General features: G+C 56.2%; 1 protein-coding gene across 6 annotated transcripts in view; it reads right to left on the bottom strand.

Annotated features, from left to right (window-relative positions):
- TCF7 (transcription factor 7) overlaps positions 1 to 25,930 on the bottom strand; it is a 32,877-nt gene extending 6,947 nt beyond the window's left edge. For 2 of the 6 annotated variants that reach the window (XM_024744967.1, XM_024744964.1), the window contains exons 1-5: positions 25,836 to 25,930; positions 25,202 to 25,326; positions 3,386 to 3,497; positions 2,439 to 2,529; positions 749 to 841 (exon numbers count right to left, since the gene is read on the bottom strand). In XM_024744967.1, coding sequence (XP_024600735.1) covers positions 749 to 841; positions 2,439 to 2,529; positions 3,386 to 3,497; positions 25,202 to 25,297 — 392 coding nt within the window. In that variant the 5' untranslated portion in view covers positions 25,298 to 25,326; positions 25,836 to 25,930. Of the gene's footprint in view, positions 1 to 748; positions 842 to 2,438; positions 2,530 to 3,385; positions 3,498 to 4,249; positions 9,742 to 25,201; positions 25,327 to 25,466; positions 25,608 to 25,835 lie in introns of those variants that run through there. The other 4 variants (XM_024744969.1, XM_024744970.1, XM_024744966.1 and 1 more) reach the window with 3 other exon arrangements.
- Positions 25,931 to 25,988: the final 58 nt, after the last annotated feature.

Genomic DNA, 25,988 nt, shown 5'->3' with positions numbered 1-25,988 from the left:
GCCCCATTTCCCATCACTTCCCACCCCCAGCCATCTCCAGTTACTGATGTTCCCTTTGTTTCCCTCACTCAAGAGATGTTATCCTCTCCATGAAGCCTTCCCTGACCCATCAGACATGGCTGGGGTCTCCTCGGGGCTTCCCCATCACCCAGCTAGCCCATTCAACTGCTGCTGCTGCTGTGTCTGTACCTCCCACCCTGGGCTGTGGGCTAGAGATGTCTGTTGAATTCCTTGTTCCATACCTGCGCACAAGCCTGTCACTGAGGGACTGAGCCAAGTGAAAGGACACACGTATACACATAGCTCCCACTTTACCTTCTTGATGTTCTATGGGTACCAATCTGTCCCTTACTGCTTGCACAGGTATGGAATAACTGAGCAGGTGGCCCCTAAGGGCCATGTAAAAGGTCTGCCTCGGCTTGGGCAGAGCTCGGGGGTTGCTGTCCTGACTCGTCCTTTGCTCAGCAGGATGCACAGCAGAGGTGAGTGCACACACACCTGCACATGTGTACATGCACTGTCGCTGGCTGCTCTGTCGTGCTTTGCACTGTATGGCCTGGGCTTAGGCCTCCTGCACTCCCACTGGCTTCATTCTCAGGTATAGGGCAGCGTGGGGCTGGAGAATGACAGACGGACGGATGGACAGACAATTGACACAGGGCAAGCACTGGCCTGGGCGTGGCCTCTTGTGGGCACTGAAGCCTGGGCAACAGGAAGCAGGAGCCTAGCTGCAGGGTAGGGGACTCACCTGGGGTAGGGGGCGCCAGGGGCTGCGGTGGGGGCGGGGAAGTGCTGTCTATATCCGCAGGAAGGGGACAGGGGGTAGAGAGGAGGGCTGGGCCTGTGGTTGGGAGAGATAGCTGTTAGCAGTCTGGCTACTTGCCACATGTGGGGAACGACTTCCCCACCTTGCTTGGGCCTGACCCCTGGTGTAATAAGGCAAATTGGCTTCTGCTTGGACCACTCTAGTGTATATTTTAAACACGTGCCACCAGAGGGCAACCTTTTCCTCTACAGCAGCGGTCCCCAACCTTTCTGGCACCAGGGACCGGTTTTGTGGAAGACAGTTTTTCCACGGACTGGGGCTCGCCCTGCCGCTCACCTCCTGCTGTGCGGCCCGGTTCCTGACCCCTGCTCTACAGGCTTACCTTCCCTCTACTCGTGTATAAGGGGTAGAAATGGCAGCATTCTCCTGGGACCCAGATTTGTAGGTCCCTGGGGTCCCTCCAGCCTCACCTCCTGAAATTCGGGCTTGATACCTGCATACCTGCCTTAAGGCCTTTGCACTCACTATTGACACTGTTAGGACTGTTCTTCTGTCCCACTTTGCTTCAAACTCCTGGTCATCTGTCAAGGTCTTGCTTGGCCAATACACCCTTTCTCCTGAAAGCCCTTGAGATCCCAAACTGGATGAGGTGTCCCTCCAGGCTTCTACAGTCCTCAAAGCACTGCCAACAGTGCTCTGTAATTGGCCTCTTGCCTGACTTGTGCACTAGGTGGACTGAGTTCTGAGAGGGCAGGGACCGGAGGATCAACCAGCTTCAGCAGTGCTGCTCTGGTTCCCAGAACCTGCCCGGTGCGCTTAAATCCTGCGGGGACTCGTAAGGGTAGTCCTGATTTGTGTTCAAGGTGGAGCTTTATCCAGAGACAATCTGGACATGGAAGAGTGAGCTGAACGTGGATAAAGGGCAAGTAGGAAGGGGCAGGTGGGCCCCAGGTTGGGCTTCTGGCCTGCTCTGCCTTCCTGGGAAGCCAAGCTCTCCTGCCTTTGGGTAACTGCCCCAACCTAGAGAGGCTAGAGACCTGCCTAGGTCAAACTGTGCATGATGAACAAAGGGTCACGTACTCTGCCGAGGCCCAGCTCCAGCTGAAGACGGGCCCTTTGGCTCACAGTTGGGCCTGCCGAATGAGATCCAGGCTGTCTTTCCCTGGCCCAGCCTTAGTAGACTCTCCAAGCAGAATGCCAGGGGCTTGGACTGAAGCAGGCACCATAGGGGCAAGAAGGACCCTGCCCTTCAAGCAGCTCAGCCAAGGAAGGGACCAGCCAGCAGTAGACACTGAGGCAAGTGGGAATATCCCGCTGTCCACCAGGCCACTGAGAAGCAAGAGCTTCTCTTGTGGCCATGCATGCTGCCGCATCCCTGGTCAGGCCTACTTTTTCTTCCTCACATACTCATGTGGCCCTAAACAGTCCCGTTCAAGTCTTAGACGTTACGACAGAGTGTGATAGGGCTAGGACCAGGGGCTAGGTCTCCTGCCTTCCCAAAGGGAGTATGTCTGGCTAGCTGAGGCATGGATAGAGCTGCTGGCCAGCCCCTGGTACCTGTACAGAGCTGGCATCTGGGTGCTCAGCACAGAAGGGTGGAGGAGGAAAATGGAAGGGCAGGTATGGGTCCAACCAGCGCAAGGTGCCCCTTTCCCACTGGGCCCTCACTCACCAGCTTACAGTGTGCGGGAGCTGTCCCATGCTGCCTGAGGTCAGAGAGTAGAAGCCAGAGAGGTCAGGGGTCTGCAGAGGCCTGTGAACTCCTGCAGTGGAGAGGGGCCGAGTAAGTGAGCCAGCCTGACCTGGAGGCCACTTCAGCTAGTTACTGCATCCTGGAGCCTCCTGTGGGGCCCTCCTAGGACCCCATCTCCGTGTGCTAGAGGGAGGACCAGACATACTGGTTTGTTCAGGACTATCCCAGTGTGATAACAGTGCCCCATTTACAGGCTAGGGAAATCAAGGGCAGAGGGTTTGGGTGACTTGCCTACGGGACAGTGGCTGGACAGTGGCAGAGTTGGAGTCATTCAGGAGTGGGAGGCCAGACCTTGCCACACCCTGGTCCAACGCTGGTCTGTAACTGGGGCCTCTCTGCTGGGGGCTCTAGCCTGGCTTTCCGGGCAGGAGGCAGACCCCCTGGCCTGGGGAGCCAGGGCTCTACCCATCCCCCCGTGCCCCCTCCTCCCCAGGGTTGAGTCAGCAGGTTTCCCACAGCCGACAATGGCTGATTTCAGAATGACTCTGCCCGAGGCTGAGGTGAATCAGCCATCACAACCACCACTTTCCATTTTCTCACTGGGGGAGGGAAAGACTACAAGTTTTATATTTATCAGTTTTACACAGAGGCCTACTCCCATACTGGTATTGGGTAGTCACGCAGGATTTGGGCTCCTACCTCAACCTGAAGCCTTCAGATTTTGACCAGGTACCACCTTTCCCAACCTTTGGTGCCCTCAGGCTCCTCAGTCTGTTGGGCATGTTCGAGGGGCCCTGAGTTTGCACAGCCCCAGGTTCTCCACTTACAAAAAAGGGTCTAGCCACCTGGTCTCAGAAGGCTGGGACTTGATCTCCCCACTCCCCGGCTCTGGGTCTTGTTGGGCCCTTCCCATCCAGGATCCATACCTTGCTTCTGGCTGATGTCGGCTGGAGCAGGTGTGGGGTGTGGGCTGCTGAAATGGTCATAGAGAGGAGAGAGTTGGGGAACGCCGTGGGAAGGCTGACTGGCCTTGTTGTGCTGAAAAACGAGGAGGGTGGGTGAATGTGGGGGACCTGAGAGAGGAAGGCACGAGACCGGGGTGCACATACGGGAAGAGCCCCAATTAGCTGTGTGGCGGCAGCCCAACCACCAGAGGAAAGTGGAGGTGATCAAAACCACAGGCTTCACTGGACAGGACCCCACTCAGGCCACCTGGTGTCCAGGGGCCCTGCCCCCCCCACCCAACTTTGCCCAAGCAGTCCAGTCTCCTACTAGAGAGCCTCTCGGTCTTTCTTGGCCCTCAGTTCTAGGAGGCGTTTCCCCTGCCCAGGAAAATTCTTCCTGCCTCCTGGTTTCAGAGATCCCCCAGTTTCTCTGAGGCCCTATGGCTTGTCTGGGGAGCTGCTCGCAAGCCTCCAGCCCTAAGCCTGGAGCTTGCTGTCCCCCTCCTCTAGCCCCCAGACTGAGGGGCTTGAGTCTGACCCTCTGGAACCACCTCAGGCTTAAGAGGATTTATTGACATAGGGAAGGGGCCCCCTCAGCTCTCTAACTCAGGGGAGGTAGGGCAAGGTGGTGCCAGCTGTGGCCAGGCTCCCCCCAGGGCCAACCCACCCAGCCTCCACACTTCCTGTTTCCTCAGCACCGCAGGACTCTTACTTTTCACGCTAGTCACATGGATTTGTCATGAGTTGACTCATATTCAGACTGGGACGGGGGCTCCCCTGAGACCCAACCACAGGGAGTTTGCGGCTCAGGGCCAAGGCCTAGCTCTGCATATCCTCGGTGCACACCTTTGCAGGCCAGGGCCCTGGAGACATCATCTAAAACTGAAGGTCAGCTTCCACTTGGAAAAGTCCACCTGTGGGGATGCTGCTGGCTGGGAGCACAGATGAGTGACTTCTAACCCACCACACAGAAGAAATGGGACATCTCTGGGGCAACAGTCATGAGAGATGGTAGTCTGGGCTCCTTCCCACCCTGTAGGTGAAATTTCTCACTGGCTGAATTTAGCCAGACTCCTTAACATCTCTGGGCTTCCTCTCCTGTGTAGTGGATGGGGTTCATGATCCCTTCATCACCAGGTTTGAGGAAGGTGAAGGTAGCTCTTGGTGAGGAGGCCTGGCACCGGTCCTTCGGCACTGGCTGTTGGGGGTCCAGAGTGAGGCTAGAGGGAAGGGCAGGTATGAGCCACACTGTAGCCATGGCATGAGGCTCCCGGGTGGGCACAGGATCCCACACCCCCCAGCAACAGCCCTGGCCACCACCCTTCCCACATTCCTGCCTCCAGGGGAGCTTCAGGCTGGGCTACAAGCTGTACCCTTCCCCTCAGGGCTTGGTAAATTGCTTACACTGCCACCGGTCAGTCCCCTGCTCGTCCATCTGCCCACCAGGAGGAGTCTTGGATACCAGGGATGATGAGCCTGCCTTCTGTCCTCAGGCAGACAGGAGTTAATGCTCTAATAGTCGTGGCTCCTTCTTTGCGGTTGGCATGGATCTGGCATCACAGCCATTTCCTGAGGCCGATGCCTCACCTCTGACCAGAGGCCTCTCCTGGCCTCCTGGGGCAGCGCAGGAGAGCTTCCGAGGACTCGCCACTGTGAGCTTGAGGAAGAGTCTGCCAACCACGTTCAGTTCCTGGATCTAATTTACTACAATACCTGAGCACCTATTACCTTGTCTCAAATGGCTCCTGTGAGGATAAAGCCAGGAGCTCAAGTAGTCAAGTGTCAGGTAATGAGGAAGGGACATGTAAGAAGCCCTTCATTCACCCTGAAGAGTGAGGAGGAAACGTTACTTAGAGTGCTTCCCTAGCCCCCTGGTGCCAGGCCTCACATGGGCCAGACACTTTGATCTTATTATGCCAAAGGAGGTCTGCCTGGAGATGGCAGACACGCCTGGCAGCCCACTGGCAGCATCACTTGTGAAGAGTGGAGACAGGGCCATGCTGTTCAAGGCTTTGGTTGCTGGGACCTTCCTGTTGCTGTGTGAAGGCTGGGCTTCCTGAGCAAGCTGGGGGAAGCTCCTGTCATTCCCAGGCCTTCTTTTATCCCCAGCACGGACCCAGACACACCTGTGACAGGTTGGGATCGTGCGGGGGAATGGAAGGTGGAAAACAGGACCCTCAGGCCTGCAGGTGACTGGCAAGAGAGAGAGGAGTAGACTGGGACAGTAGGTGTGGGGTATGGGGTGTGGGGGAATATGACCCCTTCATGTACTGAGTACTTGCCACATGCCAGGCACTGTGCCCAGCACTTTGCAAGCCCAGTCTTATTCCCACCAGGGTACCAGCAGGTTGCTATTTCTCGCATCTGTAAGTCCTCCAGCTGCCACCTCATGTCTTGCTCCCCTTTATTGCAGACCTCAGCAGAGCTGTCCCCATTTGCTGCCTCTAGTCTTCAGCTCTCATTATCTCTTCATCCAGGCCAGTCTCTTGCCCCATCACTTCCCTAGGTGACTCGTCAAGGTCCCTAGGGACTTCCATGTTGCTGAACTCAGCGGTCAATTCTCAGTCTGCATTTTACCTGACTTCTCAGCACACTGAACACAACTGATTTCTCCCTCCTTCTTGTGGTAGTTTCTTCACTTCGATTCCAGAATGCCACACTTCCCTGATTTTCCTCTAACCTCAGAGACCACTCCTTCTCAGCCTTGTTTCTGGCTCTTTATCTTCTTCCTGACCTGACCCAAGCTTGGCCCTCAGTTCTCTATCAATCCTCCCCTCCCAGGCTGCTCTCATCCAGGCTTACGGCTTTAAACGTCTTCATCTGATGACTCCACATCTCCAGCCCCCACTTCTCCTAGGAACTCCACTCTCCAAATGCTCCCCAAATTCAACATGTCCAAAGTAGAACCTTTGACTCCCTGCCCCAAACATTCCTCTCCACCTTCCTCAGTTAATGGTAACTCCCTCCCTTCCAGTGGCTGAGACCAAAGAGCTTGGAGTCACCTTTGACGCTTCTTTTTCTCACACTCCACCTCCAATTTGTCAGCAAATCCTAATGGCTCTACTTTCAAAATGTAACAGAATCCAACCACTTCTTTCTTCCTCCCTTTCCCCACCCAGTCCAAGCCACAGTCACGTCTCACCTGGCGACTGCAGCAGCCTCCTGCTTGCTCAGTCCTCCATCCAGCAGCCACAGAAATCAGATTACGTCGCTCCTCAGCCCAGGCCTATGGAGCTCCAGGATCAGGCCCCCAACTACCTCTCTAACCCCATTACCATCCTCTCTCCTTGCTCACTATGCCCAGCACTTCTCATGGTGGTTTCAGCCTCCAGCCTCTTCCTCCAGTTACTCCAGTGGTCATTTTTAACTGTGCCAGGATGGGAAGTGGGTTGGGAAGTACAGCTCTAGGCTTGCTGACGTTTTTCATTGACCTTTCCTCTGTAGGACCCTGGGCCAGTATGCCCCTTGTAAAATGAGCATGATCATATCAACCCTGCCTACCTCCTTGGTCATGGATGCAAAAAACCCTGCTTTATCCTAGAATTTTTGGGAGCAGGAGCCAAGGGCCTATGAAGGTGGAAAGCTTTCTGGAAACCTCGGGGGCCTTTTTACCCTGGTAAGTTCCTAGGACAGGGATTAGCCAGATCCCAGGCCTTGTGGCACACACGGAGATAAGCCTCAGGGCCCACTCCCTCAGGAACCTGGGACCCTGGTGGAAGGCATTCCACTATTCGCCATCTAAGGGCACAAACGCCTGGAGCCCTGGTGCAATGGGTGGAATGAACACCCTCCACAGGGCGCTGTGGACCACAGAGCTTTCAAGTCTAAACTTCTGCTTCAGAGAAGGCCCTGCCGTTCAGCCTTGGCTCTGGCTTTTCAGCGCTCAGAGTTATAAGCCTGGCTGGTGGAATAGGCAGCTCTGACCCTGGGAAATCTTAGGAGCAGAGCCTGGGGTCCAAGATGCCAGCTCTAGGAAGACAGTCCCGGAGTCCCACTCTGCCCAGGGCAGGGAGAGGGTGGCTCCACAGCAGGTTTCGCAGCACACCACCTTCCCTGGGGAAGGCTCATTTGGGCCAGGAAGCCCTGTCACCTGAGGGACAGCTAGAGCTGACCCTCCTTGGCCAGGTTGTTTAAGCTCCATGTTGGAACACAGCTCATTCTAGGTCTAGGAAACCTCAGAATCCAGCTCAGCCTGTAGCCTCTGGCCTGGTTATGTATGTGTGTGACAGGAGCAGATGGACAGAGGGGCTCATCCTGTCCCCCAGCCTTCCCTGGGAACTGGGGAAAAGCCTCATTAAATGGGAGTCTGTAGCCAGGCCACAGGAGAAGTGCCAGGTGGGTGGAGGTGGGGCTGAGAACCTGCCAGCAGGTGGAGGCCCTGAGGTGCCAGGGCTCCAGGGCAGAGCACTGAGGGCCTGGCCAGTCCTTCCCACGTTCGTGCAGGCTGCCTCTCAGCCTCACTCCCCAGCCCCCTGCATGCCCGGTGGTGGCAGCCAGGGGAAACTGTCTGGCTTAGGACCTGGTGCCCCACGCCCCTCTCAGCCAAATGGAACGTCCCGCTCCACAGCCTCAGCACAAGGCTGTCCCAGGGCTAGGCTGCCCAGCCAGCAGGGTGGAGTTGCCTGGGGCCTGGCCTGTGTCTGGGGAGCCCAGTGACTGGAGCTCTGCTCCTCTCCTCCCCTGATGGTGACTGTGCCCTGCCTCCGAGGGAAGGAGGCAGGCCTGGGTTGATCGTCCCCACTGGTCCCTGAGTATCTCGACGGCACAACCTCATCTCTTACCTCTGAGGGCAGAGTGCCAGGCATAGCGCTGGGCACTCAGTAAGCGCTCCCAGCATGGTGGGATGTATAAACAAATGAAAGACCTAACAGCAGACCATACTCCTTGATCAGCACACTCCAAGACCCCTGTTCTTGGCCTTTGCATACAGCCCCTTTCCCCTCTCCCCCTCCAGACTGCAGCACTCCAGGACGAGTCTAGACTCTGAGACCCTTGGACTGGGAACAGCCTTAGCAGAGGCGGTCCTTCCTGCCACAGCATTGCTCTTACTGTTCTTCCCCAGGCCGGTTCAAAACCTATCGTCCCGAAGGCGGTCCTCATCCTTCTGGGATCTTTTCGTTGGCCCATGGCTGGAAATTCCTCACTCTGGTGCCCCAGCATGCCCTCCTCTTGCTGAGCAGGCTGGAGCCAAGAAGGGGCCCTAGGGCAGGGCCAGGCAGGAGGAGGTGGAAATGAGGGACTCCTGAGGTCGGTCTCCTCTGCTCTGAAGTCGGGCTTGGGCCTGGCCGGGCTGCTCCCGCCTCCCTCTTCCCCAACCCCCAACTTCCTGCAGGCTCAGGTGAAAAATAAACACGGTCGGCATTTTCCCTGCAGACCGCAGAGGTCGGCTTACAGGCTGTGTGCACCCTGAGAGCCCTTGCCACTGCCAGCAGAGAAGCTCCCTCGCCTCTAACGGTTGACTCTGAAAACCCCCAAACGCTTAAGAAGCCGCACAACACTTTCTCAGTGAAGAAAGCTGCTGCTTCCTCTGGTCTCAAGCCTGGAGGGTGGAAGCGTGTGAGGCCGACAAGGCCCTCCCAAGAAGGCCTCCCCTTGGCAGGGACTGTGCCAGGAGGAGCACCACCCCGCAACACACACATACACACACTGCACCAGAATTCGCAGTTGACCACTATCAGCAGACACAGTGAGTCAGGATGTATTTACTAAGCTCCTACAATGTGGCAGGCAAAAGAACGTTTCAGACCAGGAGATCGGCATCTGCTAATGACAGCTGACGGTTTATACCCTGTGCGAGGCATAGTTCTGAGCACCTTATAGAGTTTAACTCATGTACTCCTAAAACCTATGAAATAGGTACAATTATTATCCCCATTTAATAAACGAGGAAACTGAGATGGAGACATTACACAGCTTGCCCAAGGTCACACAGCTTGTAAGTGGCAGAGCTGAGATTCCACCAACTGTACTGCAAAGGCCCTACGGTCATCAAGGACAGAACAAGGGGGGCCAGGGGAAGGAGTCCCAGTCCTAAACTCAGTCTCTCCCTTCTTCAGCCTAGTTGGTCAGAGTCACCTAAGCCAGTGCTCCCCTGACCCTAAAGATGCTCCAGTAAGTTCTGGGACCCTGGGATTGGGGTTCTAGCTATACCCCATGCCTGCTTGCCTGCCAGGGCTGTCGGCACAGGGAGCTTGCCTGATGGCAATAGTTGGGACATGACCCCAGGTCCCCAGCCCACATCTCCCCGACTCACTCTTGCACAGCCACACCCCAGCCACACCCAACCACGCAGGCCTGCCTCTCTCTTACCCAGGTGTCCAGCTCTTCGCCTCTGCACCTTTACCCACCCCTTACGCCCTCCCCTCCCAGCTTTCCACACTTCCTCCTACTCTGCCATACTGATTCCTTCTCATCCTGACCTCAGTCTAAGGGCCACTTCCTTAGGACTGTGGCCTGGGTGGGGTTCCACCAGCCCAGCAGGCAGAGCTGCCCACTTGCTGCAGGGGTTGTTGGCCTAGGGGTCCTGGAGGGCAGAATCGGCTTGTTAGTCATCTCTGCCTCTCCAGGGTCTGTACTTGGCATGTTCATTAAGATTTGCTGAATGAAGGCCTCTAGAACACCTGATGCCCCAGAACCCCTGCATGCCTACCCACTCATCCAACCATGGACCTGACTTCAGTCTCTTGGCTCCTAGAAGGGGGAGGGGGGGTATTCCTGATGCCCGCTCTGGAGCTGCGGAACGGCCCTTGGGATGAGTCCACAGAAGGAGGGCAGATCCACACCTCGAACTAGACAGAAGGGTGGGCTACTGACATATTGTTCTCCCTGCCAAGTGCACAGATGTGAAAAATTCAGTATTGTAAATGCCACACGTGACAGCTGATTTGAGGCAGGCATTACCCTTCCCGTTTTACCCACGAGGGACGTGGGGCTCAGTGGCGCTGAGAAAATTGCAAGTCAGTGCTGGGGGCCCCTTTAAGGCCTCTCAGGGCCTTCAGGCAACACCAGGCAGCCACATTCTCATCTCACCTCCTCTCCCTCTGTGCTCCAGCCACTCTGGCCTCAGGGCCACGCTGTTGCCTCTGGCTGGAGAGCTCTCCCCGCACTTGTTGGGCTCTCCAGTTAGGTCTCTAGCAGTAGGAGTAGGTAGGGCCCGGTGTGAGCCAGTGTTTAGGGAGCATGTGGCAGCACTGGACAAAGCACCCTGGCTGGGGCTGGGCACGGTCACAGCAGCACACAGGAGGCTGGGAGGAGCTGGGGCCACTGCCGGGAGTCAGGGGCATCCTGCCTGGCAACTGAGACCCTGTGCCTCCTTCTACCCCATCTCCTCCTTCCTGCAACACCCTGGGAGTCAGAATTCACCAGACAGTCAAAGCCAGGGCTACCACTAGTTCATATGGTGCCTTTGTGCTAACTAGAAAAAGTACCCTTTCCTCTGGAGAGACAGCCGGGCCCACACCAGGGCACGTGGCTTGTGGAGCATAGTACAGGCTAGATTTCAGCTCCTCGGCCCAGATTCCCTGCATAACCCCACACAGTGGCCCTGCTCAAAAGGTCCTCTCCGGTTCTCACTTCTCTTCCCTGCATTGCCAGAAACCAGGCCACGCTCCATCCAGGGTCTGCCGCTCGACTTCTGCTCTGGCCTTGATCAGTTCCTCTGGACTCCTCTCCCAGCTCCAGGGCCCACTAGTGCCCACCACACACAGCTCCCCCAGTCCTCTAGGTCTGGAGCTGGGGATCCACTGTCCAGCACCCACGGTGCTTAAGCACCAAGGAGTCTGGCCAGTTTCTGAGTGGGAAGCTGCCCCACGGCCTGGGACCACGAGAATGAACTTCCCAGAAGGAAGCAGGTCCTCCAAAGGAGGCTCGCCTGCACATCAGCCAAGCCGTGATGTGCAGGCTCCCCAGACCCCACGTCTGCAGATATGCCCTGGCTGGGCTCATGCCCTTTTATTGCCAGCCCCCGCTGCCCAGGACATGGTGCTCTCCAGAGGACGGCCCTCAAGCACCCCGCCCACAGCGTGCTGGACGCCTTGTGCTAGACGCCCACCGCAGAGCATGGAGCCGCGGCCGTGTGGCCAGCTGAGCTGGAGGGCTGGGGTATGGCTGGGCTATACACCCTTGCGGACCAGGAGGCTTTAGTCCCGCCTGCCAGCACAGGACTGTGGCCAGGGATGCACAGAGCCCTCCCAGGTCCACGTGGCCAGTCCACCAGCTGCCTGGCCTCGACATCAGATAGGGGGTCCTGCCACAGCAGAGGCAAGGACTTGAGACCCTGCCTACAGGCTTGGCAAACCACAGGCCTGCTCTAGACCCAGCCTGGCCCCGAGGCACCCCCGGAGCTAGCAGAACCTCACTTAGCTGAGAGGCCTGGCCCACAGCCTCCAGCGGTTTCTATGCATTCGTTTACTTTTGTTTTCCTTCTTCCTCTCTGAGGTAAACGCCCCTCAGGACAGGATGTTTTCAGAGGAAAATATAAGCTTCCGGGAGCTGCTGCAGCCGAGCTGCTAGTTGATGCTACCGACACACTGTCTGGGGACTCTGCAGCAGCCTGGGGGCTGGGCGTCCCCTGTCCAGGCAGTCGCCCTCCCAGCTCCTCAAGGCCCAACCCTCCGGGAGCCCATGAGCCTGAGGCAGAGGCCAGGGCACAACCTCGGCTCAGGCTGTCTTTGGCAGTAGGGAAAGCCAGGCTCTGGGAAGAAGGCATTTGAGGAGTTCAGAGGTTTTGTTCCCCTGGGAGCAAAACAAAAAGGCTTTGTAGAAAAGGCATGAAGAAAGCAGCGGAGGTGCAGATTTAGACACGGCAGCCGCCACTAGTGGCAGCCTCCTGTGTGCCTAGCACCCTGCAGGGTTCGCCCCCCGACCCCCGAATCCCACCAGTCTCCCCAACCACTTTGTGACGTGTGTACAGATTGTGCGGATGAGGAAAGGGTAGCTGAGAGAGGTTAAATGACTTGCCCAAGGTCTCAGAGCAAGTAATGACAGATCGGGATTTGAATCCAGCCCTTTGGGGTTCCTGGCCAGAGATCTTTACCACTCGGTGAGAGGCCTCCCAGGCCAGCTGGTAGCACACAGCAATGGAGACCACACGTGTGAGGCGCAGGAGCCGAGTGGTTGCCAGGTTCTCCCCGCTACACTGGGTCTCCTCACTAAGACCTCCACCCACCCGGGACCCGCTGGATTTTGCCAGCAACACCCTGCCCTCATAGGAGGTGATGTGGGTCCTCAGTCGTAAATGACTAAAGGAACCGTGAGAAGTCATTCTTCCCACCAGGTCTGGCCTCTTTTCCCAGTCCACGTGCACGCGGGGTGGGATGGCCACCCGCAGAAGAGTTAGTGTGCTGCCTAGGAGCGAGAGCTGGGGCAGCCTGGCGCAGGGCCCAGAGAGGCGGAGGCTGATGGTCAACGACTGCTCAAGGGTGGGAGGCAGAGGAGACCTGGAGATCTCATCCCCAGCCTTGGCACTGCATTCCTGCCCCGATTAATTCCAGCCAGCTTCTGAGGAGCAAAGATAAGATGGGGGTCTCTGAGTTACCTGGTCTGTTCAGCTGCCTGTACCAGCCCGGAGGACAGTTCTGCCCTGGGGCCACAGTCAGGAAGCTCACTTGGGTCTAACCCTTGCAGCTACTGCCAGTTAAGGAAGGCCCCTGGGGCTCTGCCTGGACTCAGTCCAGCGGTTTATCCCAAGTGAACAAGGCAAGGAGTGGAAAGGAGTTGCTGGAGGCTTCAGGCCCCAGGATGCTCCCACCCAAGCCCCTCATGCCAAGTGTAAGCAGACGGAGGAGGGCAGGGCTGCTGCAACTGCCACAGGGGCCCTCTTGGGGTGGAGCCCTCTAATGAGGTTGAGTTAGGGGGTTCCAAAAACCACACCAAACAGCTTTTACAGATACACACCTGGGTCTAACACTATAAAAATACAGGGAGAGGGTGAAACACTAAATTCCTGGCGGGGGTGAGGAGTGGAGATGGATGGGATGGGGGAGCCAAGGCGACCCAGCTGTAGCTATAAAACCCAACTTTTCAAAAATGAGTGGATAGATATGTTGTCTAAGAGGCAAGGTAGCAGGTGGAAAGGGCAGGGAACACAGAGGTAGATGCCTGAATTCACATCTCTCCTCCAGCACTTGCAAAGTGTGTCTCTCTGTGCTTCGGGTTCCCCATCTGTACAATATCCATATCTCATAGGGATTAAATGAAGTAATATTTGTGTCTGCTAATATTTTTTAAAATTAATGAAGAAGAAAACAAAAGACAAAGGCGAGCATGTTCCTAGACCAAGGCTTTTCAGGAAAGCCGGCTTTTGTGCCAGGCCAGGGCTGCTGGCCCTCGATCTCCTTTGGACTACTGCCAGATTGCTGTTGGGCCAGACTCCTGAGCTCCTGACTAGCCCTCAGTGACCAGAGCCAGGGCAGGGGCGGGGGGAGGCGTGGGGGGTGGCACGGGAGGAGCAGAGGAGGGCAGTGGTAGAAGAAGAAACCCTCAAAATGCCGCAGCAGGGTTGGGAGGTGGGTCTGGTTCCCAAGGGGTTTGGGGAGGGGACACCCATGTGCAGGGGTACCCTCAGATTCCTCAGTCCAGCCATTCCCATTGTCTCCGAGCCTAGGACACCCTCTAGGTGTGTCTGGACCACACAGAGGAGGGCACCTGGGCCAGAGAAGTCCAACAGTGAGCTCCAAGCTAAGCCAGGACCAGGACCAAAGTTAGAAAGGAGGAATCAACCTATACACAGTTCTTAACTGTCCTTGCATCATGCATCAAACCTGATGTAATCTTTTTTTGAAAATTTAATTTTTGGCTGCGCTGCGAGGCTTGCGGGATCTTAGTTCCCCATCCAGGGATTGAACCCATGCCCTCGGCAGTGGAAGTGCAGAGTCCTAACCACTGGACCACCAGGGAATTCCCAAACCTGATGTCATCTTAAATGTCATTTATAAACACTTTTCCAGGTAATATTTATTCTGGAAGCCCTGAGGTCCTGCTTTTAACCAAGAAACAACCCTTTTGGCCCCCGATAGCATGTGGTCCAGCCCTGACCCAGGTCCAGAGCTCTGAGGTCACGCCCAGAAGGGGAAGTAAGGGCCAAGTCTTTCCTTGAGGCCAGAGGAATTCAGCTCATAAACTCAACAGGAGTGGGTTCAGCTTTGCAGCCTGCAATGCTCCCAGTGAGCTCCACACAATCGAGACCAAAGGGACAGAGCAGAGCCTGGGCTTTGGGGTAAAACAGACCTGAGTCCAAGTCCTGACTCTGACAAGTACTAGCAAGTTCTTAACCTCTCTGAGCCTCAGTTTCCCCATCTGTAAAATGAGAGCAATAATAGTATCTACTTTCTTGGCTTCTTGTAAGGATCTTGCTATTAGGATTAAGTCCCCAGCACAGGTCTGGCACTTGGGAAGTTCTTGACACATGCACTATTACTGTGGCTGTTGTTATTTTTGCGACAGTTTATGAGCACCTACTATGGGTCATGCGCTATGCTGGCCGCTAAGATTCTAGCAGTGAAGAAGACAGATGTGGCCTTGGCCCTGTAGATCCTCTCCAGCCCTTTTGATCCCAACCACCATCCCTTAAACCCCACCTCAACACGGCCATCAACGCTTGTGGCCTCTGCAATCCCAGCTTCATCTGGCCCCACACCCTTTGGTCTATGTTCACCCCCCAGCCCCACCCATGGGGTTGCCGACCACAGCTGGGGGGCTCCCAGGCTGTAGCCTGCTTCAAAGCCTGTCGGCAAGCTCTGGGGTGGCTGCTGCAGCCCGGCGCACACTCGGGGCCGCCCCGCCTGGACCCTGGCTATAGCCGCAGAGACCTCACTGCCGCTGCTGCAGAGCTCTCCACAGGCTGCTTCTCAGCATCCCTAAGTGCCCACCCACCCCCTGCCTGCCTGGCCACCGGGCCAGCCACAGAGCCATCTGATTTGAATGAAACTTCAAACTTAATGACTTTCATGCTGGTTATTTAAAACTCAATGCAATTTTCTTAAACACCCTATTATTTCCTTTGATAGCTACAAAGCTTCCCCCAATCCCATAAGCATGTTTATTTTTAGGGAAAAGAGTGGTTTTGCAGTTGGTCATAGAGACTATAGGGAAAAGGAGCCTGCAGAAAGTAGGGCAAAGAGTCAACCGTAGCAGCCTGGAGACCCACAGCTGCCGTGCCTTCGTGCTGGGGCCGACTCCACCGACACCACGGGGTCCAGGGCAGGACCCTGCCCTTCTCATACCAGCACATCCACCAGCGGCCCTCCTGTCTACCATCTGACAGTGGCCAAGTCCCCCTTCCTGTGCTTCCCCTCCACAGGGCCCCAGCGTCCTCATCTGTAAGATGGTTCCACTGGCTTCCCACAGACATGCCAGGCATCTATGGTCTGGGGAAGGGGTCCTGCGGCCACCGACATGCTCTCAGCTGCCTCCTCCAGACATTCTGCCCTAGTTAAGGCCTTGAGGCCTGCAGCTTTGACCAGCTGGACGAGATCTGTGCCCAGATAAAGTGGCCTCCGGCAGTGGCTGCCCACACTGGGAGGGTGGGTGGGTGTGGCCCTGCCAGTCGGGGGCCCCCTGGCAAGGGAGGTGGCCTACTGGTGGGTGTGCGTGCAGAGGTCAGCTGAGCCCCGCCAATGCGGGGTGTCCTCTGGGAATGGCTATTTTTAGATCCCAGGCTTTCATGTGGCCGAATGATGTGCAGTTTACAAAGCATTGGTAATGCGTTTCAGATGGCGGCCCAGCAGACCGGGAGGCTGGGCCTCCTGCCACCAGAGCCAGGTCAGAGTTAGTCAGAATACCCTCAACTGGACTTCTGTCACCTGTCTCTCCCTCCCTACAATTCCTTCTTGCCTGACAGGGAGACTAGGCCTGGAGCAGTTCTTGCAATGCCCAACAAAGCCCCACCTGAGACCCACCCGAGCAGCAGGCCTCTCCAGCTGACACTTGTCTGAACTTCAGAAATCCTCATGTCCAGAGCTCCCCATCCCTGTTTACAGAAGGAAACTGAGACCCAGAGAGGTTAACAGATTTGCTTGAGGTCACACACCCAGGGAAGGAGGTGGCCTTGGTCCCTGGCTTCCTTACCCATCATAGCCCCCTCCCCTCATGGGCAAATTGGGCTTCCTGGGAGGGGTGATTGGCCAGCCCTGGCTAGGCCACCCAGACACGGTGGGCTGGGGCAGCTGTAACTATGCACCCCCAAAACGCACTGTTCCCTGGGGCCACATCCTGCCCATGCACGCCTGCAGCCCCAGCCGCACACTCGCCATCAGCTGAAAGCAGAGAGTGTGGAGCCCAGACACCTCTCCGGTCCGTGGAGAGAGAGAGAGATGGTTGTTTTAATGGGAGGGGTAAAGGGGTTGGCAAAGCATCTGCTTCCTCTCATCTCCAAGGAGCTTTTGGCTGTGGAGCTGGCTGTGACATGAAGGCTGTGTGTCACCATCTCCCTCTGGGCTCTAAAGCCATATCTGCTGGCACAGCCCAGGCAGGCAGGCAGGCTCCATGGGTGGGACAGGCTACATGGCTGCCTCCCCACAAGAGAGGGCCAAACTCAGCAAACTACTACCTTGGGCCAGGGACCCTATCCAGCAGGGGACAGTCCCTCTACCCACCAGGGGACTGAGCCAACGGGAGCCCCATGTTCTGCAGGACCAGAAGGGGCCAAACCCTCTGACCAGGACAAACCCTCCTGGGCTGCAGCTCAGAGACTACACATGCCAAGGCTGATGTGGGCCACACCTCTTTAAGGGAGGGAGGCGGCACCCACGTCCAAACCCCAAGCATCAAAGGTCTGCGAGCTGAGACAGCAAACTGCCTGAAAGAAGAAGCTAACAATGTCCTGGGTTCTCAGAGACCCTCCGTTGACTCCTGGGGCCTTGGAGTCCTGCTACAGACAGTGCTGATGAGACGTGCTCTCCACACCCTGGCTAAAGCACCAATGGGCTGCACAACCTGACCTCTGGGGTTCAGCTCCCCTCAGGAAACAGTGGACAAGACCCTGGACTCATGACACTGGAGTGAGACTGAGAGTCAAAAGAAGTAACACAAAACTTCCACCTCTGAGGCACTCCTGCCTTGCATGTGCCAGTCCGCTCGGGTCTGCCCTGCCCAAACCCCACCCCCTCCCTGCATCCCAGCATCCACCTGCCCCAGCTGCCGGCTCTGCCCGCCTCACCCTCTATGTTCAACTCAAACCATCTCCTGTGGGCACCACACTGCCCTTCCTGCTGCCAACACACTGCAGGTACCCACCAGCCCCTCCTGGGCTCTCGAACCAGCACCCCCGGGTATTAAGGTCACGTGCTGGGCCTTCAGTGCTGGCCCTTCTCCAGCCTCACAGACCCTGGGCTTCGGGTGGCTCTTCCAATGACCAAGAACATACTAATTTCTGCCTCTCCTCCTCTGCTTGAGCTGTGCCCCCGACCTAGAGCATTCTCCCACTCTCACCTTCGCAGATTCTGGGCCAGCCAGAACTCTCCCCTGTCAGGAAGCCTTCCTGGCTGCCCCCACTGGCCTCCCTCCCTCCTCAGTGCCCTTTATCCAACACGGCCGACTCTGAGCCCCAAGGAGAGTCTCTTTGCCTTGCCAGAACTGAGCTCTGCGGGGTGGGGCAGAGGCAGCCGTCCCCTCTGTGCTGAGCCAAGGCCAAGTGGGGCTCAGTAAATACCGGTTAAGAGTCGGACCAGGATTCTAGATACAGCTGGCACTATGTCGTCGACCAGCTGAGGGCCCGAGGGCTGGCTGGGCCGGACAGCTGTCCTCTTTGCTCTGCCCCAGGGGAACTGGCTGCTGAGCTGAGGACGGAGAGCATCAGGGGCTTCAGTCCAGCCGCACCTTCAGGAGCACTGCACCTACTGGCCCCGCGTCCTTTACAAGGGCCATTCCCACACAGTGTTAACAATCCCTCCCACAGTGGCTTCCACTCATGAAGCACCTACTATGTGCCGGGAACTCCACATACACTATCTCGTTCCATTCCACAGTAACCCAAGGAGGTAGGAACCTTTGCTATCCTCATTTTTAGATGAGAAAGCTAAGGCCCACAGGAGTTAACTTACCCAAGGCCACTCAGCCAAGGAGTGGAAGATATGGTATTTGAGGGTGGAGCTTCCCGACTCAGGCCTTCCCCCTTCACTCCTCTAAGGGGCCTTGGATAAGTCCCTTCCCTGACCTGGCCTTACTGTCCCCACCTGCAGAGGAGGGTTGTTACCCAAGGATCTGTGCACTGTACCGTTCGGGGAGGGGGAGCCCTGTGACCTGATAAAACACCTGTTTCCTCCAACAGAGTCTTGTTTGTACACAGTGGCAGGAAGCAGCCAGTCACAAGGTATGAGGGAGTGTGACTGTATGGCTTCGGAACCGCAGGTGCCCGAGGAGGCTCAGAGGGAGGCTGTGGCTCCCCTCGTCCCCTCCATGTGGCTCTGTGCCCACCCTGATCCAGCCTGACCTCAGCAGTTATGCGACTTGAAACCAGTGCCCCTGCAGCCCATTCTTGCAGCTCCGCTAAACCTCCCTTCATGCAGGAACGGGGGTTGGGTGTGATCTTAGGAGACCCAGGAGGGCATGGTCTGCCAACTGGCCATGAGAGGGGACCACCAAGGCCCCCCCTTTTCAACTCCACTCACGCCTAAGTCTTGGAGCACTTGGGGAAGTAGGCAGAACTTGTATGGATATCCCTGTTTGCGGGCTATGGAAGCTGGCTCGTGAAACCCTGCTGGGGCCGGGGGAGAATACCTGGGTCCTGGTGACCAACTCAGGGCTCTCTGTCAGCCCCTCTACCCTGCTAAGCTGGAGGAGTGGATGGCAGCCCTAAAACAGCAGTCCCTGGTGACAGGGTGGGGCAGGGGTCTGCAGGATAGGCCTCCTTCAGGGTGCTTTCCTGGCCCTGAAATGCATCAGGGAAGCCCCCAAAACGAAGTTTCACCTTGGGAGCAGCTGGCGGTGAGGGGGTTGCTGCAGATTTTCCAAATACCACACAGCCTTCCAAGTCAGGAAGGAATGCAAGTCAAAGTTACTTTTAAGTCTCACTGCCCACCATGAACCTATAAAATGAACAACAAAAAAGGGGAAACTCCACGTCAGCTATGCTTGGGCACCGCAAGGAACCCTCAGTGAACTGGGGCCTTGGCTCTTCCTACCTCTTGAACCCATAATTCTCTTTGAACATTATGCTCCAGAAAAATAATCAAAATGGAAACTAAGAAGTGATTTGTATAGAGCATCATTCCCACTGGTAAAGAAGGCAAGCTGCGAGCAAACCAGAAGCCACATGAGGGAGAGATGAATAATAAACATGAGGGAAAACAAGCAAAGAAGCCGTGCATGGGCACTGCCTGGGGGCCTGCACACCAGGGAAGCGTCGGAGCAAGACACAGGGGTGTTGCACACGGGGCACCATGTGAGAAAAGCTCTGGGAGTGGTTCAGAGGCTAATGGCCATGAAAGTCTTTTCCCTTTTTTTTCTTACAAAATAGCTTAAGCCCCTAACATCTTGTGTAAAGGGCTTCTACATGGCTGGGGAAGGGGAGCCTCTTTCCGAAAAATCTCTGGGCGGTGGGAGAGGATTCTCAGGATGGAATGAGTGGCTATGGCTCCCAGTCTGGCCCCAGGAATAACACTTTTCCTCCCAAGAATGCCTGGGTGAGGCAGGCATTGAGGAGGGGGCCTGTACACCTGAGTCCCACCTGAGGGCTGGTCCCCAGGGTTCAAACCCCCAAACCCCGTGGCCCAAAGTGGAGATATAGTCCTCCAGACAGAAGTGCACATGGAGCCTACCACTGAGCCACCCCTGGTCCCAGAGGAGCCAGGACAGCAAGGGCAAGGGATCACTTGTGGCCAAACCCCGACCCCCAAGCCCAGGGCACGCTGGCACCTTCCTGGGCACGTCCCTGGTACTGCTGCCTCCAGTCCTCAGTCCAACTCTGGGAGGAGGGCTTGCCACTCCCATTGTGCAGATGAGGAAACTAAGGCTCAGACATACTTCTGCCACATGGGCTGCCTCTGGACTAAGCATGGCACGTGCATCATAAACCAGTGCCAGCCACCTTGGCCTGAAGAGCTGCTGGGGTGGGCAAGGCAGCCGAGGCCCGGTGGGGATGACGGAAGGCCCCACTTGGATGGTCAGAGCAAGTCTCTCTGAGGAGGTGACATCTGAATAAGCCCTGAGTGAGGAATGAGAAGTGGCAGCTAGGTGAAGAGCTAGAGAAGAGAATGCCGAACTGCGGGAACGAGCACAAAGGTCTTGAGATGGAAAGAACTTGGTGGTTGTAAAACCTATCAGGCCACTGAGGTGGCTGCTTTTTAGGGAGAAAGGAAGAGTATGGTGCAGACGAGGAGGGGCGGTCAGCAGGGGCTGGCCACCCAGGCATTCAGGCCGTGGTGAGTGGCTTAGATTTTACTTCAAGAGCAATGGGAGCCTCTACAGGGCTTCATCAGGCGAGAGGTGGGATCTGACTTATGTTTGGCTGCTCCGTGGATCCTGGATTGAGGGTGAGGGTTAGGGTAGGGTTGTGGGGAGGGACCCAGGTCCACTGCAGGGACCCTAGTGGAGGCTGCCTTCCTGGGGGAGGGATGGTGATGGTTGGGGCTTGGAGGTAGCGAATGAAGTAGAGACGTGGAAGATTTGGGATGTCTGGAGGGAGCCCAGATGCCTGCCAGCCCCCTATTTGTCTTCATCTGGCAGACAACTCTACTCCTTCAGGAAGCTGCTCAGCAGACCCTCCTCACAGCCTAGGCAGGGGCCAGGTCTTCCCAGGAAATGCCAGCAGGACCTTTTGTGACAGTACTCCTCTGGCCAGGGATTCAGGTCTATTCATCTGTCTCCTCCACTCAGCTGGGCATTCCAGGGGCAAAGGCTGGTTCTGCTCTGTCTGGTGGCCAGGCTGGTGCCAAACTCTCTCCTAACAGGCTTCATCCCAACCAGGGCTGGTGACCAACCATCACTACCCCTCCTCCGCGAGGCCCCACTGCTCACCCTCTGAGGGGTGTGGAGGGTTGGGTGGGTGCATCTCTGCAGAGCCCCCCCGGACCGGCTAGCCACGCGTCAGCAGCACTTCCTTCCTCTGCTCAAGTCTTGCTCATACCCTCACCTCCTGCTCCCCCAGGGCTCGCTCCCCTCACCTGGACCTCAGACCTTGGAGTCAGAGAACATGAGCCCGATGGCCAGAAGCCCACTGCTTCAAGTGGGCTCCTTCACATCAGATGTCTCTGGGCATGCCCAGACACCAGGACGGCACAGGGAAACAGCCCCAAGTCCCTGTAAGAGCCAAAAGGCTCAGCTCAGCTATTTATTTATTTATTTATTTATTTATTTATTTTTTTTGCGGTACGCGGGCTTCTCACTGCTGTGGCCTCGCCCGTCGTGGAGCACAGGCTCCGGACGCGCAGGCTCAGTGGCCATGGCTCACGCGCCCAGCCGCTCTGCGGCATGCGGGATCTTCCCGGACCGGGGCACGAACCCGTGTCCCCTGCATCGGCAGGCAGACTCTCAACCACTGCGCCACCAGGGAAGCCCTTATTTTTTAAATTGAGATGTAATTCACATACCTTAAAATTGACCATTTTAAAGTATACAATTCAGCGGCTTTTAATATATTCCCAAGATTGTGCAACCATCACCACTACCTAATTCCAGAACATATTCACCACCCAAAAAAGGAAACCCCATACCCATTAGCAGTCACTCCCCATTCTCCTCTTCCCTCAGTCCTCGGCAACCACTCCTCTACTTTCTGTCTCTATGGATTTGCCTATTCTGGGCATTTCATCTAAATGGCAAAAGGCTCAGCAGCCTTCCAGGCCACAGATACCAAGCAGAGCCCATAGAAGGGGTCGGAAGAGTGACATGGCCTCATATCCTTTTTGAGATGGGGATTTGCACCAGACTGTCAGTTCTGCACTAAGACTCTGAGTTTCCCTAAGGAGTGATGCCTTACTCATCCCAGAAATCCCTCAAAGTCTTGCGCAGGACCAGTCATTGCCCCTCCCCACCTCAATCCCAGAGCGGAGCAAACAAAACAAAACAATAGTGGCTACTGGTCTAGGCCAGTAACTGTCTGCAAGCCTACATTAGATGCCTCAAAGACATCAGCTATGAAATTAACTTTGACCTAATTTCCACTTCCAAAAACAGAGTTTGCAAGAAACCAAGTACCAAAAAGAAGGAACCTTTTGGGAAAAAAGTCCCTCTGCCCCCCTGGCAGTTGTCTGTGAGGTGGTCATTTGGCCCATTGCTCCTGACAACGTTCAAGTCTGCCTGCTTTAAGGTGTCCAGTGTAGCAGCCGCGTGGGTATTCCACCTGCACAAGGGCAGATGAGGTCCCTGGCATGGGTTTTCCCGAAACACTGTCAGGGGAGGTCAAGTGTTCGGCCCTGAGCTCCCCCGCACAACTGTTGACCACTTGGATTCTCTCAGAGAGTGCAAAGAGCAAGAGGGGCCAAGTTCTAAGGCTCAAGGGGAGGGGCTGGGCAGTGTGTCATCTGTCCCCTGAAGAGGGGCTCAGGAAAGCAGAGCTTTGGAAAAAAACTTCCAAAGGTGATTTTCCTCAGGTCTCCTACAAGGGACTCCTAACCCATCGTAAGAGTTTCTTTTCTCATTCCAGACACATGAACCTTGGATCACATGATAAATGTGCTCCCAAAACATGGGGTCAATTAATTTTGCTTTTTAAATCCTCACCATATTTTATATGTCCACACAGCTCTGAGTAACACAAAGAACTACTACTCTTATTTGCTATTTGGTTGTAAGTATCAGATTTGCTTAAAGGAGGCTCCCCTATATTCACGTACATCTTCCTCACCCAGCATCTCCCCACCTTAGGCCCTTGCCTCTGTCCTTGTCCCCAGCCCCACGGAGCAGCCGATGCCAGGGCACAGAAAGTCAGCTCCAGAGCCTGCTCTCCTCCTGTGTTCCCATAAGCCAGGCTGTGGGAGGCTACAGCTGTGTGGGGAGGAGGACAAAGGGATCTGCCCCTGTAAGAGAGGGTGCGACACATAGAAATGCATCTGCTGTACCTTGAGAAAGAGCCCAAAGTTGAAAAAATGAATGATCCAGGCCAGGGGAGTGATGGTGTGCCTGCCCTAGTTCCTACTCCCCCCACAATCCTGACTGCTAGAGGCAGCCATCCATCTGCCTACACTTTGACCAGTGTAAGCTAAAGGACACCAAATGGTCCCATCACCACACCCTTACAAAGAACGAGGCACTCCCACTCTGGGCACTCTCCTACCACTTGCCCGGGCTGTGAAAGGAACTCAGAAACACCGCCTTTTCCCCGCACCTCTGTGTAATCATAAGATGCTGGAGGGAATCTGCTGCTAGGTCTGCTTTGGGTCCTAGGCCTTTTGTTTAGTCGTGATTATCAGGGACGCCAGCCCCTGTCAGCAGCTCACGTGCCTGTGGTTTGCCAGTGGTGGGTCATGTCCCACCACTTGGCCCCAAATCTAAGAGTTTACACCTTGTAGGGGGCCCCCAAAGCATCCTTCAGTATCAGCTCATGGAGGGTAGAGGTCTCTGGGGAGAGCTGCTGAGTCAGGTGGCAAGGTCAGAAGGTGAGCCCCTTGCCCCACAGACTTGGAAGGAAGCGAGTACCTCACAGATGGAGCCACCCCAGAGCAGAAAGCCAGACAGACCACTCAACCAACATGTTCCTTCACAGATGAAAGAATGGGGGTCCAAAGGGCAAGGAGCTTATTTCTAGTCAGCTGCCTGCCACCAGGTTTTCCATCCTGGGTTTCTGGAGAGAAGGCTCAATCTACTTTCTTATGTCCCACCAGCTTCAGCATGAAACAGCTTTCAGAACCAACCCTCCTCACTCCTGATCTGACACAGCCTGGCAGTCACTCTCTGCCCTCTGGGTGGCCCCCACCACTAGCCATGTGAGCCTCCTACTGCTGGCCTGACCTGCCCTGGGTCTATTTGCACCCAACACCCACCCACCACAAACCCCAAACCCTTACATGAACTCTAGAAGCTCTAATCTCACCCCTGACTTCGGCCAGCTGAGCACACTCTGAAACACTAATCTGAATCTTTCGTAAGTGCAGCTTTACGGCTGCTCCACAGCACTCAGAAAAGGCTCTTCACACCTTAGGTCATCTGCACCAGTGGGCAAAAAGCATGGTTTGTAATGATCATGGAATCTTCTCAAAGCACTGGGTACTTTAATTTGCAAATTCATTAAACAGGCCGCTTACTGACGCTACTGATTTGAAACACCTTTGCAAACCCTTCCTGGTGCATTTGAGACCAAGCCAGCTTCATAAAAACCCACTTTCCACACATCGTGTTCGGGTTGTTTCTCTGGTAAGGCCACATTCATGCCAATAAGGACAGAGCGAGTAGAGCATGTTTCTCCTGTACAACCAGGAGACCTGAAGCAGACCACCTTTTCTGCCCGTTCCTCCAAACACTGAGGATTGGGGCTTAGTGGGAGAAGGCTAACAGCAAAGCTCACAACTCTGAGCACACCACATACACCACCGTCGGGAGGGGTGGGTGGTCTCAGCTTAACCGTTCTCCAAGCCGACTCCATCCCAGCACCACCTAGCACCAGGACAGGGCCCACGCCTGCTAGTGAGCAAGCTGGAAGACAAAAGCTGACCGCTGGAGGCAGGTGGGGTGCCTAGGGCAGCCCTCCTTACTTCAGGAAAGTTCTCTTTCTGGTTCAGATCCCGCTGGGTGTGGATGGGGAAAGAGACAAGAACAGAGTTCTGTATCCATTTTGTTCTAGGCAAAAGTCACTTCTTGCCCATGCCTCACATACCTGATCAAGAAGGTAGCAGGCACAAGGCGGGCTGGGCTGCTGGGGCCACTTACCAGCGAGGGCTGCGGCTGGGGGTGCTGCCCTGCTCCCGAGGGGGGTGGGTAGTGCATGAGCAGATTGAAGGCGGAGTAGACGGTGTCTTTGTACATGCCGCTGGCGCACTCCGGGGTCTTCAGGCCTGGAAAAACCACAGCCGGTCAGAAGCGCCAGCCCGGGCGTCTCGGGCTGAAGGCTGTCTGCTCGCTCGAGAGAAAGTCGTAATTGCCAAGGGGTCCCCTTCAAGTTCGTGACTTGAAGGGCTGGGGGTGCCCGCAGTACCAAGTTTCGACGAAGGACCCCGAGTTCGGGCCTCCCTTTCTCGGCCCCCACTCCGCCCTCCCGCCAAGGAACTTTGGCCAACGTTTTCTCCTCAAGTCGGGGGATTAGTCAGTCACCTGGGCAGGAGGGGAGGCGGAGATGGCGGGGGTCTGTTTACTCCTATAAAGGTCAGGGCACCGGAAGTGACTCGAGCCCGGCGGCGCCCGGGAAACCCGCCCCCCACTCCCCCACCCCCTCGGTTTTACCGCCTCCTCGAGCTGCAGTTGCGGGGAGGCACCCCATCGGCTCCCTCCCGTCCTCAAAGGCCCCGCTCTCCCACCGAGGCCGGGCCTTAGCGGGAGGAGGGGGGCCAGGCCGGCAGAAACTCACCGTCTTCCAGAGACTCTGGAAGTTTGTCGGGGAAAAGTCTCTGCGAAGTGTGTTCCCGCCCGAGAGCCTGCGGGGAGATCCACAGGGGCCTTGAGAGGGCTGGGAAAGCTGGGGGCTCGGGGCCCGGGGCAGGAGGGGTCTGAGGGAAGCTGA

This window comes from Neophocaena asiaeorientalis, unplaced genomic scaffold, assembly GCF_003031525.2.
Source record: "Neophocaena asiaeorientalis asiaeorientalis breed wild unplaced genomic scaffold, Neophocaena_asiaeorientalis_V1.1 scaffold235, whole genome shotgun sequence".
NCBI classification, from domain to species: domain Eukaryota; kingdom Metazoa; phylum Chordata; class Mammalia; order Artiodactyla; family Phocoenidae; genus Neophocaena; species Neophocaena asiaeorientalis.
Note: the sequence above shows the minus strand (reverse complement) of the source record. Positions and strands in the feature narration are given on the sequence as shown.